Source organism: Callithrix jacchus, chromosome 11, assembly GCF_049354715.1.
Source record: "Callithrix jacchus isolate 240 chromosome 11, calJac240_pri, whole genome shotgun sequence".
Lineage (NCBI taxonomy): Eukaryota > Metazoa > Chordata > Mammalia > Primates > Cebidae > Callithrix > Callithrix jacchus.
In genome coordinates, this window is record NC_133512.1 from 96,818,890 (window position 1) to 96,842,822 (window position 23,933).

Below are 23,933 nucleotides of genomic sequence, written 5' to 3' on the forward strand. Positions count from 1 at the left end.
CTGCGCCTCCTTCCTTTACACCCACTTTGTGGCCCTCAGTGCTGCTGGTCCCCTTGAGGCACTGACACTTTCCAGGGAGGGCGCCCGCCCTTCTGCCCTAATTGAGGCCAGGGCTATCCCAATCAAGCAGGATTCTGTGGAACGAAAGAACTGCAGCCTGCTTTTGCTAGGATTGCTTTTGCTGTTATATGGGTTTGGCATTTTTCAAGAATTTTCAAGGAGAGGAGGACAGAGGTCATCTTTCTTTATCCTGAGATTCTACTGATGCACTTAACTTGCAAAAGAGTCATGCTGAGTGTGGGACAGTCCTTTTGTGTGGCTCCCCCAAGGAAAGCAAGGTCATGACAGTGCCTTCCTCCTGCAGGAGTTTTTTTAATATCAGTGAAATATTATTAAAATGTCTTAACATTTGTTTAGTGCCCTATATTTTATAAATTCACACCGATGTACTTCCCTGTCTTGTATAATGAATCCTCACGACTCTGCGACGGGTGGATTGACACCAGTTCACAGAGGAGAGTGGGGAGGTGCAGATACATGCAATGCTCGGCATGCAGAGCATTCATGCTGTTTTCTGGATTCCACCAGCTATGGGGTGGGTGCTGTTGCCAACATCCCCCGAGGCATAGTGCAGGCTCAGGACTTGTCCAGGGTGCCACAGCTGGTCCGTGGCAGAGAGGGCTTCTGAAGACTGCGCGTGGCGCTTTTCCTACCCCAGACGCCGCTGCAGGGGAAGTTGTGTCCAGACCATACCTCGGACCTGTGGCTGCCCCATCCCTGAAGCGTCCTGACTCTGAATCTAGATCTGTTTCCACTCTGGTTCTATCCTGACCCTTGCGCAGCTCTGGGCCCACAGGAGCCTGTGACTGGCCAGTCCTGGACTTCTCAGGCAGAGTGCTGGGGGTTGGCGGCTCCTACAGAGGCTCTTCCTCTGCAGACCTCTGGCTCTGTTCCTGGCAGCAGGGGCGATCAGGGACCGGAGGCTTTCCTGGGTGTCTTGAAGAGCTTAGGAAAGCTTGGGCCGAGGAGTAAGAGGGAGAGGAAGAGAGAGGGCGGTTCCCCGCGGCATGCGGGGTTGGCGGGCCGGGTGCTGCTCCCGGAGGCCCCGGGAGAGTGGGGTGCAGAACTGTGTGCAGGAGCCGGTCCCTGTGGGTGCACTCATTTGTTATACAGGAAATCGACTTTCAAATGCGGTTGGTGACCTCACAGCAAGAAAGGCTTCATTGCAATTACTCTGCAAAGAGAAAAGTTACTTGCCATGTGCTTATCCCCGATCCCCTCTTTTTCAGGTTTATTCACTGGGTGTATCCTTATTTGGGGGCCCTTTATTGGTTCAATGAGATGAGTGACATTTTCCAAAACGGTGGTGTCTACCCCATCCTGTTTCCATTGAGTAAGGGACTCGGCCTGAAGGTGGCAGCCCGCTGTGGCTGTCCCACATGCTTCCTCGTCTTCTAACATGAGGGGGTTGGGATTGTTTTAAGTTCCTGGGTGCAACATTCCCATTTTCTGGGAGCCTGTGGTACGGGAGGGTCCTAGGGAAGCCTGGTGGGAGAGCAGTGACCAAGAAGATGGGCTGAAGGAGGCCCGCTCCACACTGGTGACCAGAGCCACAGCAGCCTCCCACAGCTTGGGGCAAGTGACTGCTCCCACAGGAGAAAGCCAAGCTGCATAGGTCTTGGCTCAAAGTGGGGGTTTGTGGATATGCTACAGGTCTCCGGTGGCCACGTCAGTGTCATTTCAGCCACACTGTTGGTGCTTCTGGGTCTAGATGTCACCTGCCTCAGGGTCCTGGCACCCTCGAAACTGGGTTCTACCAGGAGAGTTTCATAAAGGGACACTCTGCAAAATGCAGGTGCAGCATAAGGGAACCACAGTAGCCGTGGCTTGGACCAGAAAGGCTGTCACCTGTTCTGGGCCTGAGTAGGGGGTGCAGTCACTGCATCCTAGGAACAGCCGAGAGGGCTTCCTTCCAGGTTGGATGGCCACAGTCAGCCAGTGTGGAAAAGAAAGGGACTGGGGGGCAAAGGAAGGCTCAGCCCTGGACAGCAGGCTCAGTGGGGCTTCCCCTGCCAGTGAAAATAACCCTTGTGCTGCAAGAGGTAGAGGAAGCCAGTCAGCGGTGACATCCGTTCCCCGTGTGGCCTCCAGGACGGCTGTCCAGTCCACTGTCTAGAGCTGGGACAGAAGGGAGGCACAGCTTCCACGTGAGTCTGGGGCACCAGGCCCACTGCAGCCCACTGCTGCCCACAGAGACCCGCCACCAGCTCTGAGCTGCTTTCCCTGCATGGGGTGGTGGGGGAGGGAACAGTTGGACTTGAAACTTCCAGCCAGTCCTCGGGGTGTGCAGGCGCGACCTTGGCAGAAACCCGTCAGCCTCAGCATGTTCTTTGAACATAACAACTGCATCTTATCTGCATTCTTCATCCCTTCAGAAATATTTATTTTTAGTTTGGCTTTTTTGCTTATTCTGCACAATCCCTGCAGCTCCCGGAGGTGCGATGAGCCCTCCCTCCCCCACGCCCTACCTCTTCTGGGGTCCTGCAGTTGGGGCGGGGGCATTGACTCTGGGGGTGGCAGGCCTGATTCCTCCCTCCCGGCTGGGGTGGCCCCACAGGCCTGGGTCAGTGGAGGACTGTCTGGTGTTCTGGGAACCTGGGGATGAAGCTGGGGACATGCTCTGTTGGCAGGGCTCTGACTGGTGACTCACTCGGGTGTGTGTTCAGATGTGGGTGAGTGCTTGGAAACCCAGGGGAAGGGGCCTGCCCCAGCAGAGCCCTGACCACTGTGGGCCTCTGCGGGCTCAGTGCCAGGCTCTGCCGCAGGCCAGAGGGCAGAGGGCATCAGGTCAGCCTATCTGGTTGAGAAATGGAGGTTACTTTTACCTTCCTTTCATCATTGCCTGTTTTCCTCAATCTTTGTATGCATCTGCCGTCACCTGTGTGCCCATCCTGTTTTCCTCACACACCATCAAGTGGTCCCACACTTCAGGTCTTCAGCATCCCTGGCTTCATGGCTTTAGTTCCACCAGGTAGAGGTGCCACAGCTTGGCTTTTAAGTGCTTTTCTTGGCTTAACATGCGACTCCCTCCTGTGCTTCACCCTCCTGTGGTTGAGATGGGGCATGAGCAGCTGGGCTTGGCATGGGCCCCACAGGATCCTCAGGCCCACAGCACGCCTTGGCTGCCTTTCCATCCGGGGTGTCCCCAGCCTGGATCTCTCTGCTGAGCCCTCCTGGTGGCAGCAGGGAGGGTGGGATGGATCTGTTCTCAGGGAAAGTTTATCGACAATCTTAAAATATTTTAGAAACTCTCTGGGGTTGGCAAAAATCTGGCCTGTGTTTTGACAAACATGTTGCCCCCAATGTGTAAGCCGACATGTATTTTAAGGGAAGCAGAATCTGCAGTTTCTTCAAATGTTGACTGAATCTGTGCCTTGTTTTCTCAGTGGCCTTGTATATACCCTCCAGGAAGACGGGAAATCTTTTTTATTTTTTAATTATGTTTCTTAGAACTCAGGAAGTTGAGTTCTTCCAAGAGTAACTGAACTTAAACTCAGGGTTGGGGGAAGGGGTGGATGTGAATTGACTTGAAACTAACCAAGAAATTCTAAATCCCTGTCTACCTAATACCAGCTGTTTAAACGAAATTTTAAAATTCTATCAGAATTCTTAATGTAATAAATACACTCCCCCAAATGTGTGGCTGTTCGAATTCCTCTGTTTTCTCATCTGTAAAATGGCTCTTACTTCTAACACTCTCGATTCGCCTTCCTGGCCTCCGAGCTCCTCACATCCATTGAGCCTTCCATCTAGCACATTCTACACCTGTGGGTTCAGCCAACCCCAATCAAAAACACCCAGGGAAAAAACATTCCACAGGTTCTAAAAAGCAAAATTTGGCTTTGCTGCTCACCAAGTGCTCCGGTGAATCCACGCAAGTGAAGTGACGTGTAGGCGTCGCAGCGGCGTTCTGAGTAACCCGGAGATGAATTAAAGTGCGGGAGAATTGCATCGGTAGTGGGCAAATACTGCGCCAGAGGGACCTGAGCATCGTGGAGTTTGTATCTGCAGGGGATCCTTGAACTAATCCCCCATGGGATTGGGAGGGACAACTGTATATACTGGGAGACAATGTATACACACCATCTTTACCTGAAGGGCAGACCCTACTAGGATCGGAGACCCTGAGGGCCCCCAGGCTGCTAAGCAGTGCCTGAGGCATAAACATGGACCTGGCAGCCAGAGCGAAGGTCAAGCTAGTTAAGCTATCTAACTGCACCGGTGAGACAGAGTCCCAACCAGCCCGGGGGATGGCTCAGGTCCTGAGAGCCCACACACCCTGCATGGCCCTCCACTCTTGGCCCTCCATTCTGGCCACATCCTGGTCTTATCAGCCATCTCTGCCAAGCACCCAGACTCTGGCCTGGAGGCGCCCCACGGAGTCAGTCCCTGCGTGCCTGCTCTCCCAGCTGCTGTTGTACTTACGGGCACTGAGTCACTCTCCTCCCGGTCCCCAGTGCTCAGACTTCTCTCCCGAGCCTTGGCCAGCCGCTGCCTGTGTGGGTGCGGAGCTCTGCTGACCACATGCTGCCCTTGGCTGTCTTCCCTTCTGGGCCCGGAGCTCCCTTGGAGGGCAGGGCTGTGTTTCATCATTACTGTGTCTGCGCTCGTGTCCTGGGGCTGCTGTCACAAAGGAGCACACTTGGTGCCTGGAAACAGGTGAAGTTTATTCTTCATAGTGCTGGAGCCCAGAGGTCTGGAATAGTGTCCCTGGGCTGAAAGCAGGGTGTCAGCAGGGTCACACTCCCTCTGAAACCTGCAGGGGACGGTTGGTTCCTGGCCTCTTCCAGCCCCAGTGGCTGCTGGCATTCCTTGGCTCATGACCACATCCATCTCTGCCTCCACTTTCACAGCTTTGTCTTCCGAGTGTGTCGCGTCTCCCTGGCCTGTCTCTTGTAAGGACACTCATGGCTGTATTTAGGGCCCACCTGGATAATCCAGGATGATCTCCCCAGTCAGGATCCTTAACCTCATCACAGCTGTAAAGACGCTTCTCCACGTAAGGCCACATTGACGGGTTCCAGGGATTAGGACCTGCTGTCTTGGGGCTGGCTTTCCTGAGCTTCCCGAGAATCACTCCGACTGAAGTCATTCTTTAGGGGCCGGGCGCGGTGGCTCACACCTGTAATCCCAGCACTTTGGGAGGCCCAGGTGGGCGGATCACTTAAGGTCAGGAGTTTGAGACCAGCCTGGCCAACATGGCAAAACCTATCGCTACTAAAAATACAAAGAATTATCTGGGCATGGTGGTGGGCACCGGTAATCCCAGCTATTCAGGAGGCCGAGGCAGGAGAATCGCTTGAACCTGGGAGGCAGAGCTTACAGTGAGCCTGTATTGTGCCATTGTACCCCAGCCTTGTGACACAGCGAGACTCCATCTCCAAACAAAAAAAGAAAAGCTAATGGACTCTGGGCTTGTCTCAAGCCCTCCCTACACCTGCTGTCTTCCCTTTTCAAACATTGTTCCCAGAAGAAAAGCAGGAGCTGACATCCCCAGTACACTCACATCTCCTGCGTCCCTCATCTGCAGGACACGAAAGCTATGTGACTTTCTGCCAGCTGGAGGATGAGGCCGCCTTCACATGTAGCGCCGACTGCACCATCAGGAGGTGGGACGTGCTGACCGGGCAGTGTCTGCAGGTGTACCGAGGACACACATCCATCGTGAACAGGTCAGCCTGGCTGGGGTCTTGGGCTGAGTCTCACCATAGGCCCCTGGTGGGACCGAGGGGTTAGAGAAATGGGCCCCTGCCTGGGAGGGCCCTCGGCTCTCTGGGGAAGTCAAAATATGGACAGCTGGGAGGTGGTCAGTAGGACAGCTGGGAGGTGGTCAGTAGAACAGCTGGGAGGTGGTCAGTAGCACGCAGGGACAGGGACCCAAGACAGGCAGCGAGCTCAGTGCCCGAGGCTGCGTGTGGGGTGGGGGGCACCACTCATCCACTGAACTGAGCCTGACACTTCCCCGCTGGGTGCAGGTAAAGGCGCCAGAGCCTGTGGCTTGTACGGATGGGGACAAATTCCATAGGAAATGATTTAATTGAGACCCGATGGTGGACCAAAGATTCTCAGGAGGAGGAGCGTGGGGATTGTTCTGAAGATGGAGTCAAGGATATTTTTAAACCTCTCCTGTTTTGTGGCTCTGGAAAATATCCCACCCCCTCCTTCCCAAGAAGGCTGGAGTAGTTCCTTTCTCATTGAATTTGGGTCTGAGCTGAGCAATGGAAATTCCTCTGCTGATCAGATCAGTCAGTTGGATACTGTTGGAGTCACTTGAGGGGTCGCCTGGGACTCCCAAGGGAAGCCTCCTGGTGCCCCCCAGGTCTGGCAGCCACACTGGAGGAGGGGTACTGCCTGGAGGTTGACCCAAGTAAGGACAGGGCCCTTGCAGGCTGGCACGGCGGGGGGGGGGGGTTCCTGAAGGTGAGGCTGGGGGCGCAGAATAGACAGGATTAACCCTGGCAGAGGGACACTGCTGTGTGAGCTCTGGCTGGAACCCCCAGTCAATGGACCAGTGCATGGGGGGGACGGGAAGGGCACTGAGACACATCAGTCTAGCTTGCTGGAGTCCCAGGTGACTGCAGACAGAAGTGACAGTCGATACCCAGCGGGGAGCTGGGTGATACCCTGAAGAGGAGACTGAAGGGATGTGGGGACTTCTCAGAGTGTAGGGCAGGTATGCAGCCACCAGGTAGGGTGCCCGGCCGACCCAGCCTTCCTTGGCTGAAGCAGGTGAGGCCCTAAGACCGGCCCAGACAGCCCACAAGTGGTAAAGAAGGTGCTAGAGTGAGAACTCAGGGCTCCTGGCTCCACTGGCCTCTTCCCAGAGAAAGAAGTTTGCTGTGGAAGAAGACAGTGGGGCTGGGGAACACCCTCCGGTGAGTCAGGAAGAGGCTGCGGTGGGCTCAGCGGGGAGAAGGCTGGCCGCAGCAACCAGTGGGCCCTCAGCTGCCAAACACACAACTGTCTGCTGCTTCTCCAAAGCAAAACTGGACCATTACAGGTAGAGATCATGCTCAGCCAGGTCTTATCTCTCAAGTGCACACACAACTTACACATACACATGTGCACACACACAACATACCATACATCAATGCACACAACTTACACATACACACGTGCACACACACAACATACCATACATCCATGCACACAACTTACACATACACACGTGCACACACACAACATACCATACATCCATGCACACAACTTACGCATACACACGTGCACACACACAACATACCATACATCCATGCACACAACTTACGCATACACACATGCACACACACACAACATACCATACATCCATGCACACAACTTGTATACATACACACGTGCACACACACACAACATACCATACATCCATGCACACAACTTGTACACACGTGCACACATACAACAGACTATACATCCATGCACACAACTTACACATATGCACACACATACACACAGCTTACACATGCCTGCACACACAGCATGCACACATGCACACACACACAACATACCATACATCCATGCACACAACTTGTATACATACACACGTGCACACACACACAACATACCATACATCCATGCACACAACTTACACATACACACGTGCACACACACAACAGACTATACATCCATGCACACAACTTACACATATGCACACACATACACACAGCTTACACATGCCTGCACACACAGCATGCACACATGCACAACATACACATGCATACATGCACACAACACAAACATATACACATGCACACAGCGTACATGCACACAGCTTACACACCTGCACACACAGCATGCACACATGCATAACATACACATACGTACATGTACACACAACACATGCATATACATATGGCACAGACACACAACTTACACAAGTACACATACACATATGCACACAAACTATATGCATGTACACATTGCATACATACGCAACACACACAACACATGCACACATGTACACACAACATATACAAACTCACAGTATTCTGAATTGGTCATGGTTCTAAACCCATAGCTCTGTGTAGATATTTGCGTGATTAAGTAACTGTCCCCATAAATCGTGAGGTCCTCGAGGAACTCACTTCCTCTCGTGTTTCCAGAGCCAGGTCAGACCTGTGAGTTTTGGGGTCGGCAATGATTCGGTGGTCTGGCATCCCTGCCTTCTCCACCAGGACACACCAGGCAGGACTCCGCCACCCCCCGCCCCATTCCCCAAGGCCTCCCATTACCCCTTCCTCCTGCACTATGCCGCAGTATCAACTCATCACTGCCTTCAGAAATACACGTTTCGTGAAAATCATCCTATCTTCGTCTCAGGGAGGAAGCAGCCGGGAAGGGATAGTTGGGGTCTGAGTGCAGGCTGTGTTGTTGAGTGCTTGCGGGAAGTGAGGAATGCATCTGGGATCCTGCGGAGGCAGGAGGCAGCAGGCTTGTCCCCTGAGTGGGTCTCCTATCCACTCCAGGCTGGCCGGCAAGCCCTTCTTGGGAGGGTGGGAGGAGCAATGGGGCCCTCCATGGTCCTGGTTCAGGAGGGTCCCACCCTGGCAGGGAGGCACCTTGTTATAGGGCAGACACGCTCGAATCCCTTGGTGGCCTCCTCTTACCAAGGATGTGTGCACAAACCTTGTGAGGTTCTGTGCAAAGCTCTGTACTAAAGACAAATGTGTGCTTTTCTGGGGAGAAGTTCTTGGATTTCATCAAAATGAAAATAGAGTCGTGAATACTGCACAGGGGCCTTGGTCTCCCATGGCCAGTCAGTTCCACTGAACGGATGTACTCTCTGGGCTACCCCACCCCCAGTTCCCAGCCATGTGGCTGGACCCCTGTTGCGGCTGTGACCTCAGCCTGCAGGGGGATTGCCATGATAGTTGACAGCAGAGTCCCCGCTGGCTGCGGCGTGATCCCTGGCCATGCCTTCCACAAGCACCCCTGGGTGCACTATGGGAGTTCCCAGTGCTCTCCAGCCTCTCAGGGCCCTCATCTGAAGGCCCCAGCCCAGCCACTTGAGTCAGCCCTGTTCCCAGGGTGACCAGCATGTCCCACTCTGCCCTGGACTTTCTCAGTCTTACGCCGAAAATCCTGCATCCCCAGAATCCTTTCAACTCTGGGCAAGCTGGGAGGACTGCCCTCCCCCTCCTCCTCCCCCTCCTCCCTCTTCCCGCTGCTTCTGGAGAGCTGCTGTGGGATGTTGAAGGGACCCCAGTGAGGGACCTAAGCTTGGTTTCTGCTGCAGGTACAGACCCAAGGGCAGGCAGAGAGGGGTGGGCGTGAGGGGATTCTGGGTGGCTTCCTGGAGGTGGGTGATTTCAGCTGGACCTTGGAAGGTGAATGTGGGAAGCTGGGCAGACACAGGGAGAGATTGTTTTAGCTGCAGCGTGGAGCATGGCCCATTGGGAGGCTGTGTGGATTCTGGAACCTGTGCCTTTTGACCCCTGACCCCTTCCCTCTTGCCCCCAGGATCCTGGTTGCCAACAACCAGCTATTCAGCAGCTCCTACGACCGGACAGCTCGGGTCTGGAGTGTGGACGAGGGGCAGATGTGCCAGGAGTTCCGGGGCCACCGCAACTGCGTGCTGACTCTAGCCTACTCTGCCCCGTGGGACCTCCCCGGCGCTTCCTGCGTGGAAGAGGCTGTGGCCGGGGGGCTCCTGGTGACCGGCAGCACAGACGGCACGGCCAAGGTGTGGCAGGTGGCCAGCGGCTGCTGCCACCAGACACTGCGGGGCCACACAGGTGCGGTGCTGTGCCTGGTGCTGGACGCGCCTGGCCACACGGCCTTCACAGGCAGCACCGATGCTACCATCCGCGCCTGGGACATCCTGAGTGGGGAGCAGCTGCGGGTGTTTCGAGAGCACCAGGGCTCTGTCATATGTCTGGAGGTGAGACTGTCCTGGTCCCTACCCAGCTGCCAGGGGAGCCCAGTCACCCCTGCACGCCGCCCTGTCCTCGGTGATAACAAGCACTGCAGGTGGTGGCCTGGCCTGTGCCACGGAGGCCTTGCGGTCCTTGGGCTGGGAGTCTAAGATGCAGGGTCCACAGGGCTGCTTTCTGGTGAGGCCTCACCGTGGCATGCAGATGCTGCCTTCTCCCTGTCCTCACGTGTGTGTGTGTCCTAATCTCTTCTTAGAAGGATACCAGTCATACTGGATTAGGGCCCCCTATGAACTCACTTTAACCCAACTGCCTCTTTAAAGACCCTCTTTGAAAAAGGCCACCTTTATAGGGATGGCCTCGGGGTAGGGCTGCAACATGCGACTATGGGGCAGGCAGGACACACCCCATCACACTCAGCTTCTGGACCTGCACGCGGGATGGGGCTGGGGCACACCGTGCCTGCAGGGCACGTGGAGCAAGGGTTGACTGTTTTCCTGGTTTGTCTCTGTGTGGTCAGGCTGAACACCTGCAGCTCCCGGGTTCATCCTCAGGGCCTGGGGATGGGAAGTGGGCCCCGTCATGCTATAAGCCAACATCCAGGGTAGACGAGGTACATGGCGCTGTAGTGGTGTGGCCCACTGGGACATGGGTTGCTGCCCCGTCCCCATTGCCTCCCCTGGGCAAGCCACCTGGCCTTTGTGTGCCTCAGTTTCCTCACATGTGCACGGAGGATTACACCCCTTCTTAATTCCTAAATCCAAAGAGTTCCAAAAACTGAGAAGTTTTTTGCTTAAGCTTGGCACGAAAACTCTTGGCGGCAGAGCCTGGCCTGAAGAGACGTTTGACTGTGTGCTTCAATCAGCCAGCGCCTGGGGGTCCCCACACCTCTCCTGCAGATGCAGGAGTGCATCTCAGAAAGCCAAAAAAATCCCGAAACACATGGTCCCGAGGTTTTGGATTAGGGATTATGGTGTGAAGTTGCCCCGTCCATGGGCTTGTGGTGTGGATTTGGTGAATCAATGGAAGACCCGTGATCAGTGCTGGCAGGCAGCCTCGACTGTGACCGTCCCTGCTGCTGTCGCTGTGAAGGAACTAACAGTGTACCTGGCTGGAGGACCTGTTGGGTGTGATCTCCCACACGGAGGTCTAGATGTTTCTGGTGGCCAGCCTCTGCCCTGCTCCAGGGCGGGTCTGACCCCCGAGGTGAGCAGTTGGGGTGCACAGCAAAGCCGCAGAAGAAGTGAGGGGCAGGCTCCCAGCGATGGGGCTGGAGTCGGGGGCAGCCCTAGACAGGCATCACTGTGCTCAGCCCCACGGGAGAGCCAGGTCAGGGGCTCCATGTGGGGTTCTGGGGACAAGGGCGACCCTGGGCTCCAAGACCAGGGGAGCGGGGAAGGGCTCACTTCGTGTGGACCTCTGTCCCCTTGTGAGCCTGGGTCACCCAGGTCCCTGAGATGCTGGGTGGGGCATGTAAACCCCACTTTTCTAACTCAGGTTCCACCTGAGGACATTGGGACAAGACCTTGGAGACATTGGCACATTGGGACAGGTGGACAAATAGAAGCAAATCAGCAAATGCAGTGAGCTGAGGGGCTTGGGAGGGCAGCTCGTCGTGGAGAAGGGGCGCAGCAGCGCGGACCCATCTCACGTTTCCTTGCCCCCAGCTCCCCCTCTGGTGAGAAGAATGTTTCTGTGTGTTTATCTCCTGCTTTCAGGAAGGAGGAAGGTCAGGGTGCACTGCTCGCATCTGTTTCGCACGTGCCTTTAACTCAGCATCACCCTTCTGCTGAAGGGGCGTGTTTCGGGCAGGCTCACTCTGCCACTCTTCACGTTTCCCGGCTCTCTGTGTCTGTCCTTGTCGGATGCTGGTGGTGATAACAGTTCTTCTAGTCTCCCAGGGTTCCCATGAGAAGTGGTGCTAGTGGCCTGGGACTCCTAAAGAGCTAGGGGCATCCGAGGCCTCTTTCCTTCCAGGGAGTTCTGTGGCGAGCAGTGTGGAGTGGCGCCAAGACTCCCCACCTGGCTCATGTCTGTGCTCTGAGCTTGCCAGGGCAGGGGGTTGGGAGGGGAGGGGTCAGGGGCTGGGGGGCAGGCCTGTCCCAGATAGAGCTGGTGACTCCCCCTCATGTCACTCAGGTAAGAGAGGAACCAGCGCAAGCATAGAAAGGCTGCTGGCCAGGCGGAGACGTGGAGGCAGGTGCTGGGCAGGCAGGGGAGAAAAGCAGCACTGACCTCCCAGGTGACAGCTGCACCTCCCCAGGAATGGTGGGATTCCCCAGGTTCTCTCCCCGGGGTATTCTGTAGGATCTCAGTGCTGTCCTTCCGGGAGAGTGGGAGCCTAGGGTGTCCTGGCAGAGTCAGGAAGGCTGAAGGGCAGAGTGCAGGGGACAGCTCCCACCCCACACACCCATGTGCACACACAGGCATAGGCGCGCACACACCACATGCACATGCATGTGAATGCACACCCCTGGCACATGTGCACACCCCCCGAGCACACATGCACGCACTGAACACACATGCACACATGCTGAAGAGAGAGCACGGGCAGAGGCTCTGGCTGTGGGCCGTGCCTTAGTTTTCATTCCCTTTGAAACTTAGCCCCACAAAAGAAGTGGAGACGGTGCCATGGGAACAGCCTGGCCCATGTGGCCAGTGGGGCTCTGTCCTAGCAGGAGTGTGGGGTGCAGGGAGCCAGGACTGAGGAATGGGGGCTCTGGAGATGGGCAGGGCTGCCATGAGAGGCAAGACCCCCTAGGAATGCACTGGTCGGAAGGTTGTGGGAGGTGGAGGTGAGCCTCTCAGGACCATTAGGTCTCATAAAGACAGAAGGAAGGCGAGAGAGGGCAGGGAAGGACCCAGCAGGCACCTGGGTAGTGGCCCTGCAGTGATGGGAGAGGCATGCAGGGTGCACAGCCTGTGACAGGCCTGGGCGGTCCCTGGGCGGCCGGCAGCCCCAGGCCTCAGCTTCTGGTAGCGGCAGGGGTAGAGTTTGCCTCCTCTGTTAGACTCGACCTCCCAACCTGGGAGCGAGGTCAGCAGGATGAGCAAGTGAATGGGCGGCGTCCTGCAGGGCTCAGAGGCTACAGGAGGTATGGGCAGGCCCGCTCCCTGGGTGGGGGGCTTCAGGGGTTGCATGCTTTCCACATAGGGGTGCTCTCAGGATGGGGGCCTCTGGGGCAGGGTCCGTTTACCCCTGTAAGGACAAACCAGAAGTTCCAGCATGGGTCCTCATCAGGGAGAAAGGTTCCTGTTCCCTGATGAGGAGTCCTGGTGGGTGCGTGGGGGTTAAGGTGTCTGAGAGGCTGGGGGTCCAGGGGGCACATGGAGAGAGGGCTTCTCCGGCCAGCTGTGTGTGGGCGGGAGAGGGGATGTGGCCAGGCCTGGGCGCAGGGGAGCATCAGGCTGCAGCATAGGCTGGGGCCCCGGCCAGAGCTGGGGTCTGGGAGATCCGCTCTTGGGGAGCATGTGGCTGGCTTGGGCCTGGCTGTCGGGTCTCAGCTGGGCTGCTCTGTGCCATACCCCGAGTGTCTGATGGGGCCAGCAGAAGGCTTTTCTTTTGCAGAAAGAGCAGTTGGCGCTGAAGGCAGCCAAACGTCTGATGGGTTTGGGTCGCTGGTCAGGTAGTCACTAAGGTCACTGCTAAGTGACACCCTGCTTCACTCGGGAAGGTGTCAGCCTCATGGTGCTTGGGAAGCGGGCCGGGGGAAGGGGCGTCCCTGTACTTAGAGTTCTAGAGTTTAGATAGAAGGGGGCATCTTTTCCTTTGTCCCTGTCCTTTCCCTAATCGTTCAGCTCCTTCCTTTTAATCCCTTGGGACATCTGTCGGGTGACATTTCGGTGCATCTGAGTGTGTTGTAATGTTGTCCATGTTTAAGATTCCCTCTTTCTCCCCATCACGCCGTGGAGAATGCACCTTTTCCCACCCTTCCAGATCTGCCTCTTGCAAAGGAATGTCGCGCCCTGGACCTGGTGCAGAGAAGCACATTCTGGTCACCCCTCAGCCTCACCAGGACTTCCGGCTCACCCAGCTGCCTGCGGGAACCACGCCAAGGGATGATCTTGCCTTTGTCTTCCCTTGTATGTGGTTTCTTTCACCTGACACCACTCTGAAGACTGGAGTTGTGCAGGGTTAGAAGGCTGCTGTCTTACAAGCTAGGTTTGCTTAGGGCAGTGGGACATTTCTGACACTGCCCTAAACACAGAGGGTGCCTCCCGACAGAGATTCAGGTGGCCAGGGCGGGCAGGAGGCTGGCCTCATGAGCGGATCCAGGAAGCAGCACTTCTGGGTCTGGCGTCCCCTCCCCTCTCCGGTCCCTGCCCCCACAGGTGGCTATGTCAGTTCTTCCTTCTGCCCTGTCTGTGGTTTCTCTGACCGAGGACCATTGCTGCCACAGCCTTCATCAGATGGGCTGGAAGTGCGGCTCGCAAATCTGCCTTTCGGAAGTGCCTGAGTGGTCCTTTTGGGTCCAGGAAGCACAGGAGGGGTCCCACCGATCAGCTGGAGGTTCCCTTTAAATCATTTCCAGTGTTCACTTGGTGGTGTGAAGCACGTTCCCAGTGCTGTGCAAGCATCATACCATGATTTCCAGACTCTTCCATCGGCCCAAATCAGAACTCCCCCCTGCCCCTCCATGCCCCGGGCACTTCTGCTTTCTGTCTCTATGATTTGATGACTCTGGGACCTCCGATGAGTGGAGTCAGGCAGGATCTGTCCTATTCTGTCTGGCTTATTTCACGAGCATAAGGCCTTCAGGCCTCACCCGTTTCGTGGCGCATGGTGGGATTCCACCTCTTCCGTGGTTGAGAAATACTCCCTGGTGTGTGGATACCACATTTTGTTTATCCATCGCCTGTGGATAGACATGCGGTCACTTTCACCATTCAGGTGTTGTGAACAGGTGAGGGTCGGGTGCGTCCTGCCTTCAGTCTGGGGTAGTACCTGTGAGTGGGATTGTGGGTAACTTGGGAATTCTCTGTTCAGCTTTGCGAGGAGCTGCCAAAGTGAAATGAGTCTTAAGGTGTGTGTGGAGGGAAAGGGATGGGAGGTGGGCACTGTACCATCCCCTCGGCCGGCAGCCTCAGGACACTGTGGGACTTCCCAAGTCTCCCTGACTGTGGGGGCCTCCCTTTTCACATTCTGCCAAGTGGGGACACACAATGGCTGCCCCTGGGGTGGCCAGACGGGTCCTGACGTCGGGGGTGTGCAGTGAGCTCCGGGCTTAGTCTGTTTCACAGGGAGAGCTCCATTGTCGAATACTGAACCAGGGACTTTTCATCTCCTCCCCTCCAGCTCCTTCCCTGCTCCCCAGCCCTGGCCCTGGGAGTGCTCCGTGTCCCCCAGCTCTGACTGTCCCTTGGTTCGTAGCACCAGGGCTGGCCATTGTACCCCCTGTGCTCCTACATTTGGATCCTTTTGGGGCCCCTGCCCCATGGCCTGCCTGGAGTCTTCATTCAGCCTCAGCGCGCTGCTGGGCTGGAGATTGTGCATTCAGCCAGAGCGGCCAGGTGGCTCCTCCACCACAGCCCAGAAACCTCGTGAAGCAGGTGGCACTGTTGCCATCTGAGAGTGAAGCACAGACCCCCTTGGTGCTCTTCGCTGCTCTCAGCATGTAGTCGGGGGCACTGAGCCATGGTCTATGACACCTCATCTCCTTCCCCTTCCTCCAAATGAGAGAGGGCCTTATGCCCACCTCCAGGCATCCTTCTCTGCCCCTGCCTGTGGGTACAGGCCTGGCAGGTGCACCTGAGACCAGGAAGTGAGCTTTACAAAAGGACTTCCCACGGCTCCTTGCCCGGAGCAGGGAGGAGCAGGCACCCTCCTTCCCAGATGCCCTCAAGACTCCTGGGTCCCCACAGTGGCTTTGTGAGGCCCGTCGTGTCGCCTCTGGAGTTGTTTTGCTGAAGAAGCGCGTGTGCTTATGAGTCAAGAACCAAGGGAGAGAGTGGCCGAGGTTTCCTGTTGGGCCAAGTGTGGGGCATCCACGGGAACCCTGAGGGAGCTGCTGGTGACGGCGCATTTGACTGAGCTGTGGTGTCTGTGCCACTCACGTCACGCAGGTCAGGCTCCTTTGGTTTGTGGAAGTAAACTCGGGCAGCCTTTCCAGAAGCCGGGAGGAAGAGAGAGGCTGTGCAGAGTTTCCCAGAGTCCTGGTCCATTGCTGCTCCTGTAACAAAATACTGTGGACCGGAGGGCTGGGTGAGGTGGCTCATGCCTGTAATCCCAACACTTTGGGATGCTGAGGTGGGTGGATCACTTGAGGCCAGGAGTTCGAGACCAGCCTAGGCAACATGGTGAAACCTCATCTCAAAAAAAAAAAAAAAAAAAAAAAAAAAAATGTATAGAAGACCTTAGACTGGGTAATTTATAAATAATAGAAATGTATTTCTCACTGTTCCAGAGTCTGGGAAATCCAAGGTCAAGGTGCCAGCACGTGCTGAGTCTGGTGGGTGCTGCTCTAGCCTCATCCTTCATCTTCGGTGAAGGGACAAACAGGCGCCCTCAAGCCCTTTTATAAAAGGGAACTCATCCCATTCATGAGGCAGGGCCTCATTACCACTTTACTTCCTAATGCTATCACAGTGGGGGTTAAGTTCCAGCTTGAATTTGGGGGGCACGGACTCTCAGACCGTAGCTTCATATACCCCACCTCCGACTGTCAGCCTGGGGACCAGGTAGCCACGAAGCACCTTCCCTGCTTCCCTGAAGCCTGCGGCACACTCCAAGTTGGCCAAAAGCAGAGGTGAGGTCCTGAGAAATTGCCATGCCCGGAGGGGCCTCTGCCTCCCTCGCTTTTTACAAGATTGCCTGCAGGGTGGAGCCTAGGGACCTCAGGGGTCCCAGAAGCCGGGCGTGGACAGAGCCGGGAGCACGCAGGCCTCCTTGGGAGAGGGTTGGACCACAGGTGATGTGAGGACCCGCTTCTAAGTGACAAACCCAAGGACAAAAAGCCAGGGGCACCCTGTGCTGGGGGTCAGTCCCCTCCCTTACTCTCTGAGGGATCACCCAGGTTCTGGGCTTGACCCGGGGTCCTTGTGAAGGTGGAGAGAGAGAGTCTGCCCTGTCCCTTCATGGTTTTACAGGGATGTTTTAAATAGTTATGAAACATTTCAAATGTAAATTGTAGTAAATACTAAAATAGACACCTATGCACCCACTTTTGAAATCAGATAGCAACATTGTAATTTTAAAGAAACGGAGGATTTCAAATCCAGCCACAGAAAGGAAAGAACTTCTGGGTCCAGGTATGGGAGGCTGAGGCGGTGGGGACCCAGTGGAGACCACAGCAAGGATGTGGGGTAGTCTCTGGCTGCAGAAGCCCGGTCGTACCAGCTCATGAGTTTCATCCAACTCCCGGGAGCCGGGGGGCAGAGATTGCACCTGCATTATAGGGATGGGGGCAGTTGCCATGTCCAGCCCCTGGGCTGTGTATGGCACGTAGCAGCGCGTCAGCCCTTGCGGCCTCCTCCTGAGCAGGAGGGTCTTGTTTCTAGTGTTGTACGTGAGACAGTGGAAGCTTAGAGAAGGAAAGGAACCACATCTCACAGCTGCTGAGGGGTGGAGGTAGGATTTGAACCCAGGACTGTGCATCTCCCAGCCGCGCTCCTGTGAGCACCACAGCATGTACAAGGTGGTCACTGGGCAGGTGACACGTCCCTGACACTTGCTTGGGAGGAGCATCCCAGAGGGTCTGCTGCTCTGGAGCCTGCCAGGCCCTCTGAGGCCTCCTCCCATCCCTGCTGGGCTCCCTTGGAGCTGTAGGCCTGCACCTGGGACCTCAGCAGCAGAGCTCCAGGCCAGTGCCCTCTTCTGCTTCTGCTTGGTTGGATCTCAGAGCCACCGTGGCTGGGGATAGCCCTCAGGACCTGGCCATCCTGCCTTCCCCTTTGGCTCAGGCTTCCCCGGGTGGCCACTCTCCCTGTCCTGTTGGGAAACCAGCTGGAGGGACAGTAAGGTCTCTACATGCTGAGGATTTGGGCTGGGAGCACCCCTCGGCCTGTGTGGCTCCGGCCCTGCTCGGTAGGATGCTGCTGGGAGGACTAAGCACAGAGCCCACAGGCCCCGTGTGGTGAGGGCTGGCTGCCAGGGAGCAAGAGGGGCTTCCCTTTGTCCTTGCCCACCCTGGACACACAGTGAGCCTCCTTGGTGCAGGGCTGAGCAGCGCAGGAGTGTGGGGCTGTGAAGCTTGTCAGTCCTTGGGGGTCTCAGTCTCAAACATTCCACCCTTCCCCACTCCGAGAGGCTCCGTGACTGTGTGGGATGCAGGCACAGGGGGCCTGGCTGGCTCTGGAGCTGGCTGTGTGGTGGGAAGATTGCCAGGAAACGCGGTGGTCAGCCCAGCCTCCAGGACGCAGACATGGCGCACGGGGGGCGGTGCGAGGACGGGTCCTGGGCTTCCGCTTGCCCATGAAGGACAAGGGAGGATCAGGGTACAAGGGCTTTCTGGGCAGGGAGGACTTGAAGGAAACCCAGGATATGCCCAGGGGTCCTGGGGGCAGCAGTGTGGACACAGGCGTGTGGTGGGGAGACCAGAAGGTGGGGCCAGGGAAGCTCCTGCAGGGCCTTCGGGCACCAGGTGGGAGGGGTGGCTTTCTCAGGAAGTGGAGGGGCTGTCAAAGGCTGTGAGCACCGGACTGTGTGCCCTGCAGGCTCAGGAAGGTCCATTTGTCCTTCCCGCTGGTGCCTGCATTACCGGCAGGAACTGTGCTCCCGGGTGGTGCAGATAGCTGAGGTCTGAGTGCAGGAATGTTCTGGAACCCTGCCAGAGCCGACATGGGCAGGTGGGCAGTCACATGCATCTCTGTCCTTGGGGAGGGGACCATCCAATTAGGGAAGCTGCCTGGGCTGGTGCCTGCCGTAACCCCAGCAGGGCTGAGAGGGCAGGCAACCATCCACAGGTCGCACCCGCAGCCTCTGCCTCCCGGAGGCCACTCTGTGCTCCTCGTGGCTCCACCACCCTCTCTGGCCACAGCGATTGGCCCCAGGCCAGTTGACTTACTTGACTTTGGGCTGTGACCTGGGTTGTGGAACATCTGTCCTCTGGGATTGAACAGGGAGATAATATGGGGAACCGTTAGTGGAAAGTGGCCCAGAGCGTGGCCGGGAGAGCAGGTTAGGAGGGACGTGTTCCAGATGCCGGTGGGAGGCCCACTGCCTGCTGACCACAAGAGAAGGGCCCTGAGTGCCTGACCTGCTTCTGACTCCTGGCTCCTGGGCCCAGCAGTGGAGCTGGTGGCCTCTCTGGGGCATGAAGCTCCTATCTACTGTGCCACTGCGCCAGGTCACTGTAGCTTCGGAACCTGACTGCCTACCCTTGTCTTCTTGCCCGGGACTCTGCTGACCAGAGGTGCTGGCTGGGAATGCTCTTGGTTGGGTGGTGTTTAGGGGAATTTACAGAATTATTTTAATAGTCTCCACACTTCCCTGGGGCTGCGACTCCCAGGCCCCTTCCCTTGTCTCCTGGGCCCTTTCCATCCCTCCTATAAGACAGCAACATCAGACAGTGGGAGATCCTGTCTCCAGGGCCCTCTTCTCACTGTGAGCCCTGTGAGCAGGGGGAGCAGAGACCCCATGACAGCCCCTGGCTGTCGGCTCCAGTCCTGGTGGAAGTCACCTCACACCCTCACTCAGGACTTTCTCTGTCCTGACTGCCCTTTTCTGAAGCAAAAGGCCCATGTGAAAGCCCTTCTCTGGGAGCCCTGTCCTCCGCCAGACAGCAGGAGTGAGCAGCTAAGCACTGCTCCCCATTCACGCCCTCGAGGAAGGGGCTGTCCCTATCCTCACCTCAGGGGAAGCAGCCAAGGGGCAGAGAGCCAGGGACTTGCCAGGGCAATGTGGGCTGAGCAGCCAGCCCTGTCATCGCTGCCCCGTGGGGCAGGAGGAGCTGCCTGCTTTTGGGTGCTGAAGTGGGCGGTTTTGTGGGGCTTGTGTCAGGGCTATTCCAGGCTCACCCACGGTGTCACCACCGAGACCTGCACCCGCCTCTTCCCCCCCTTCTAGAGGGAGAAGTCTGGGGGCTTCAGAGCTGGCCCAGCTGCCGACCCTTCCTGCTCCTCCTCGCAGCTGGTGAACCGACTGGTGTACTCCGGCAGCGCGGACAAGACTGTCAAGTGCTGGCTGGCAGACACGGGGGAGCGTGTGCGCACGTTCACAGCCCACAGACGCAGCGTGAGCGCACTCAAGTACCACGCGGGTACCTGTAAGTGACCTGGCCCGGCGCGGCCTGCACCACCCCAGCCCGGCTTCTCCTCTCTGCTTCTTTACTTCCTGCACGATTTTCCCTCGTTGAACCTTGGCTGCCAATAGTCAGCATCCGATGGCAGCGCCTGTTCTTTCTCCACACCCCTCCCCATCTCTCCAGCTGTTTTGCAAAGAAGGTCCAAGTAAGGGTTTGGTGGCTCCTTCCTACCTTTCTTCCGGACAGCCTGGGAGACCTGATTGCTGGGAGGAACTAGGGCCAAAAGCATATCTCAAAGGGTACATCCTAAATCTCCAGGTGAGACAGTGACTGCCCCTTAACCATCCAGCTTGAGGGCCACATGGGCTTGACCTCACTTGACCTTAGGATTCATCGGCAGAGAAGAGAAATCCACGTAGCTGTGGTTCCAGTGAGGTAGTGGTTTATTTTCTCTCAGGTAGAATTTCAAAGGCTGGTGGTCTAGGCTGGAGTGGGTGGGTCCACAGTAATCAGGCACCCAGCTTTCTTCTGTCACTCTGCTTCGTCAGCCCAAGCACAGACCTTTTATGTTCAAAGAAGCCTTGGCCGGGCCCGGTGGCTCATGCCTATAATCCCAGCACTTTGGGAGGCCAAGGTAGGTGGATCACAAGGTCAAGAGACCGAGACCATCCTGGTCAACATGGTGAAACCGTCTCTACTAAAAAAAAAAAAAAAAAAAAAATTAGCTGGGCATGGTGGCGCACGCCTGTAGTCCCAGCTACTTGGGAGGCTGAGACAGGAGAATTGCTTCAACCCAGGAGGCGGAGGTTGCGGTGAGCCAAGATTGCGCTATTGCACTCCAGCGTGGGTAACAAGAGCGAAACTCCGTCTCAAAAAAAAAAAAAAGAAAAGAAGCCTCATGACTCAAGATAGCTGCTACAGTGCCAGCCATCTGATGTTTTAGGCAGGCAGGGAGAAGAGAATGGAAGGACAAAAGGACACGTCTTCCAGCTGGGTTGGTCCCTTTAAGATCTTCCCTGGAAGCTTCATCCAAGGGCTTCTCCATACCTCTCTGTGACCATTCTGTCTGCAAGAGTAAGAATCATAAAGTCTTTTGTCTGAGGACATTGCTGCCAACATGGAATCAGGGTTATTTTGGAAAGAAAGAAGGGCAGAATGGCTTGTTGGGCAGGCAAAGAGCTGTGTTCCTGTCACACATCCGGGCCATTTGGCTCTACCTCTGGGAGGGAGGAGAGGGGGCGAGGGAAGAGTCACAGTGGAATGTTCAAGTTGACCTCACAGCAAAGGTGTTGGATCAAGATAGAGTGCAGATTTCTGAAAACAGCGCCTGACGTGCCCTCGGGATTCAGGTGTCTGACACGGAAAAATTATTTTTCCTTTGTTCCCGTGTCCAAGTCTGGAAGTGTGGTTATGGCTCTGCTCCCAAGTTTGGGTCCTCGAATTGAACACCAGGAAGGTTCTATTCTCAAAGTCTCTAGCTGGCAGCCGCCTAGAGCACCTCCCTGTGCAGCCGGGACGCGGAGCCCGCAGGGAGAGCAGAGCCTGCTGCCCACTGCTGCCCAGCTCGGTTCTTGGTCTTGGCCAGCAAGGCTGTGGGATGATCACACTTCATTTTTAATCCTCTTCCCACCCATGGGGAGCTCAGCAGCCATCCTGGGTTTTCCAGGCCATGTCCATTTGTCTCTGAGTTTGTGGGGAGAAGGCAGAAAGGAGCTGAAAAGAGACCCAGAAATGAAACTTACCCTCTGGGGCCATTCACTCTGTAGCTTTAACAAAAAGGCTGGGAACAGGCTGGGCACCATGGCTCATCCCTGTAATTCCTGCACTTGGGGAAGCCAAGGGGGAAGGATCATTGGAGCTCAGTAGTTCGAGACCAGCCTGGGCAACATAGAAGACCCTACCTCTACAAAATGTTTTTAAAAATTAGCTGGTAGCCAGGTGTGGTGGCGTGTTCCCGTAGTCCTAGCTTCTCAGGAGGCTGAGGCAGGAGAATTGCTTGACCCCGGGAGGCGGAGGCTGTAGCGAGCCGAGATTGCACTACTGCACTCCAGCCTGGCGACAGAGCAAGACTCTGACTTAAAAAAAAAAAACAAAAAAACAAAAAAACGCTGTTTATGGTGGTGCATGTCTGTAGTCCCAGGTTCTCAGGAGGCCGAAGCAGGAGGGAACATAAATCACTGTTAATCCTGAACTCCTTGATCCCAGGAGTTCAAGGTTAACAGTGATCTATGATCACACCACTACGCTCCAGCCTGGGCATCAGAGTGAAACCCTGTCTCAAAAAAAAAGGGCTGGGAACAAGTACCCTCAGACAGATAGGTAGCCCAGCACCCTTACCCCCAGGTGGTCCTACCCCCTTTCCCCAAGGTCCCTGGCAGGCTTGCATCCCAGCTGCCCAGGGCAGTTATCTGCTCATTGACAGACCCCACAGTGCTTCTTCCCTCCCTTTCCACATCCTATTTCCCCGTGAGCCTTTCCTGGGATGCCTGCCAGGTGAGCTGTCTGCTTGGGTCAGTTTCTGAGAGCCCAGCCTAGGCCAAGCGGGTTCTAGTCCACATCCCAGTGTGGCCTCCTGACCAGCAGCATCACCCAAAACCGGTTAGAAATGCAGATTCCCAGGCCCACCTGCTAAATCAGATTCTGGGATGCGGCCCGCGATCAGTGTCTAAGACCTCCAAGTGACGGATGCAGGTTGCAGCTGGAAAATGATTGGACTAAGTTCTTAGGGAAAACCCCAGGGAGAGGCAGTCACCTGCGGGAGGAGACAGATGGAGGGCGGAGGCTCGCCCCTGCTGGGGGTCCCGGGGATGCGTGCTCAGGAACCCCAGAGGGCTGGGTTTTGATTAGAGGGAGGGCCGATCCATTAATGAGTTCGGGAGGATGAGGCTGCCGATGCAGCGGAAGCTGAGGGGGGAGGAGACTTGAGGACCTGACGATTATCCCAAGGCAGGGACCTCCCACCCTCAGGAAACACCCGGCAGGGAAACCAACTTCACCAAACCTCGGAGTGGGGCCTGGGCCTTGGTGGGGCGAGATTCAGGAGGGGTAGGGCAGCTGGTGCGCAGGCATCCGCAGGGCTGGGCAGGATAACCGCGGGGACCCCTGTTTCTCTGGAGGGGCGCTGTCCACTCCCCATGTGAGCCTCAGGACACTCCCGTGGGGCGGGGACCCCGAGACGCCCGAGGTTGTGCTTTTGCCACCCGCCTCTGCCTGCGGGGGACGGGGCAGGGAGGGAGGCCCAGCGCGCCCTGTGTGTCCGCAGTGTTCACGGGCAGCGGGGACGCCTGTGCCCGGGCCTTCGACGCGCAGTCGGGAGAGCTGCGGAGGGTGTTCCGAGGCCACGCGTTCATCATCAACTGCCTCCAGGTAGGTCCCTCCACCCGGCCTGAGGCTGACGGGGAGGTGCGGCCCGGGCCGCCGCCTACGGGAGGGAGGGTGCTCCCGCCCCCATATGTCCATGCAGGCCGCCGTCCCCTTAACCCCCCCGCCTTGCCGGTGACGCCACCCCGTGCCCGCAGGTGCATGGCCAGGTGCTCTACACCGCCTCGCACGACGGCGCCCTGCGCCTCTGGGATGTGCGCGGACTCCAGGGCACCCCGCCGCCCACGCGCAGCCTCTCGCGCCTCTTCAGCAACAAGGTGGGCTGTGCCGCCGCGCCCCTGCAGCCCGCCTGAGCCCGCAGCGCCCCTGCGGATGCCCGCCCAGATGCCCTCCGGCTCCCAGAGCCCCCAGCCCTGTGCCCCGCGGCGGCGGCGCCGGCGCCCGATGGCCGGGGAGGAGCAAGGAGGCCCGGGCTGGAGGAGCACCCGGAGCAGGCATCTCGTTT

At 56.8% G+C, this 23,933-nt stretch overlaps 1 protein-coding gene across 1 annotated transcript in view; it reads left to right on the forward strand.

The window, feature by feature from the left end:
* Nucleotides 1-23,933, forward strand: part of WDR86 (WD repeat domain 86) — a 68,245-nt gene extending 44,312 nt beyond the window's left edge. The window contains 5 exon segments of the mRNA XM_054237532.2: nt 5,591-5,732; nt 9,514-9,934; nt 19,993-20,128; nt 23,370-23,473; nt 23,626-23,933. Coding sequence (XP_054093507.2) covers nt 5,591-5,732; nt 9,514-9,934; nt 19,993-20,128; nt 23,370-23,473; nt 23,626-23,781 — 959 coding nt within the window. The 3' untranslated portion in view covers nt 23,782-23,933.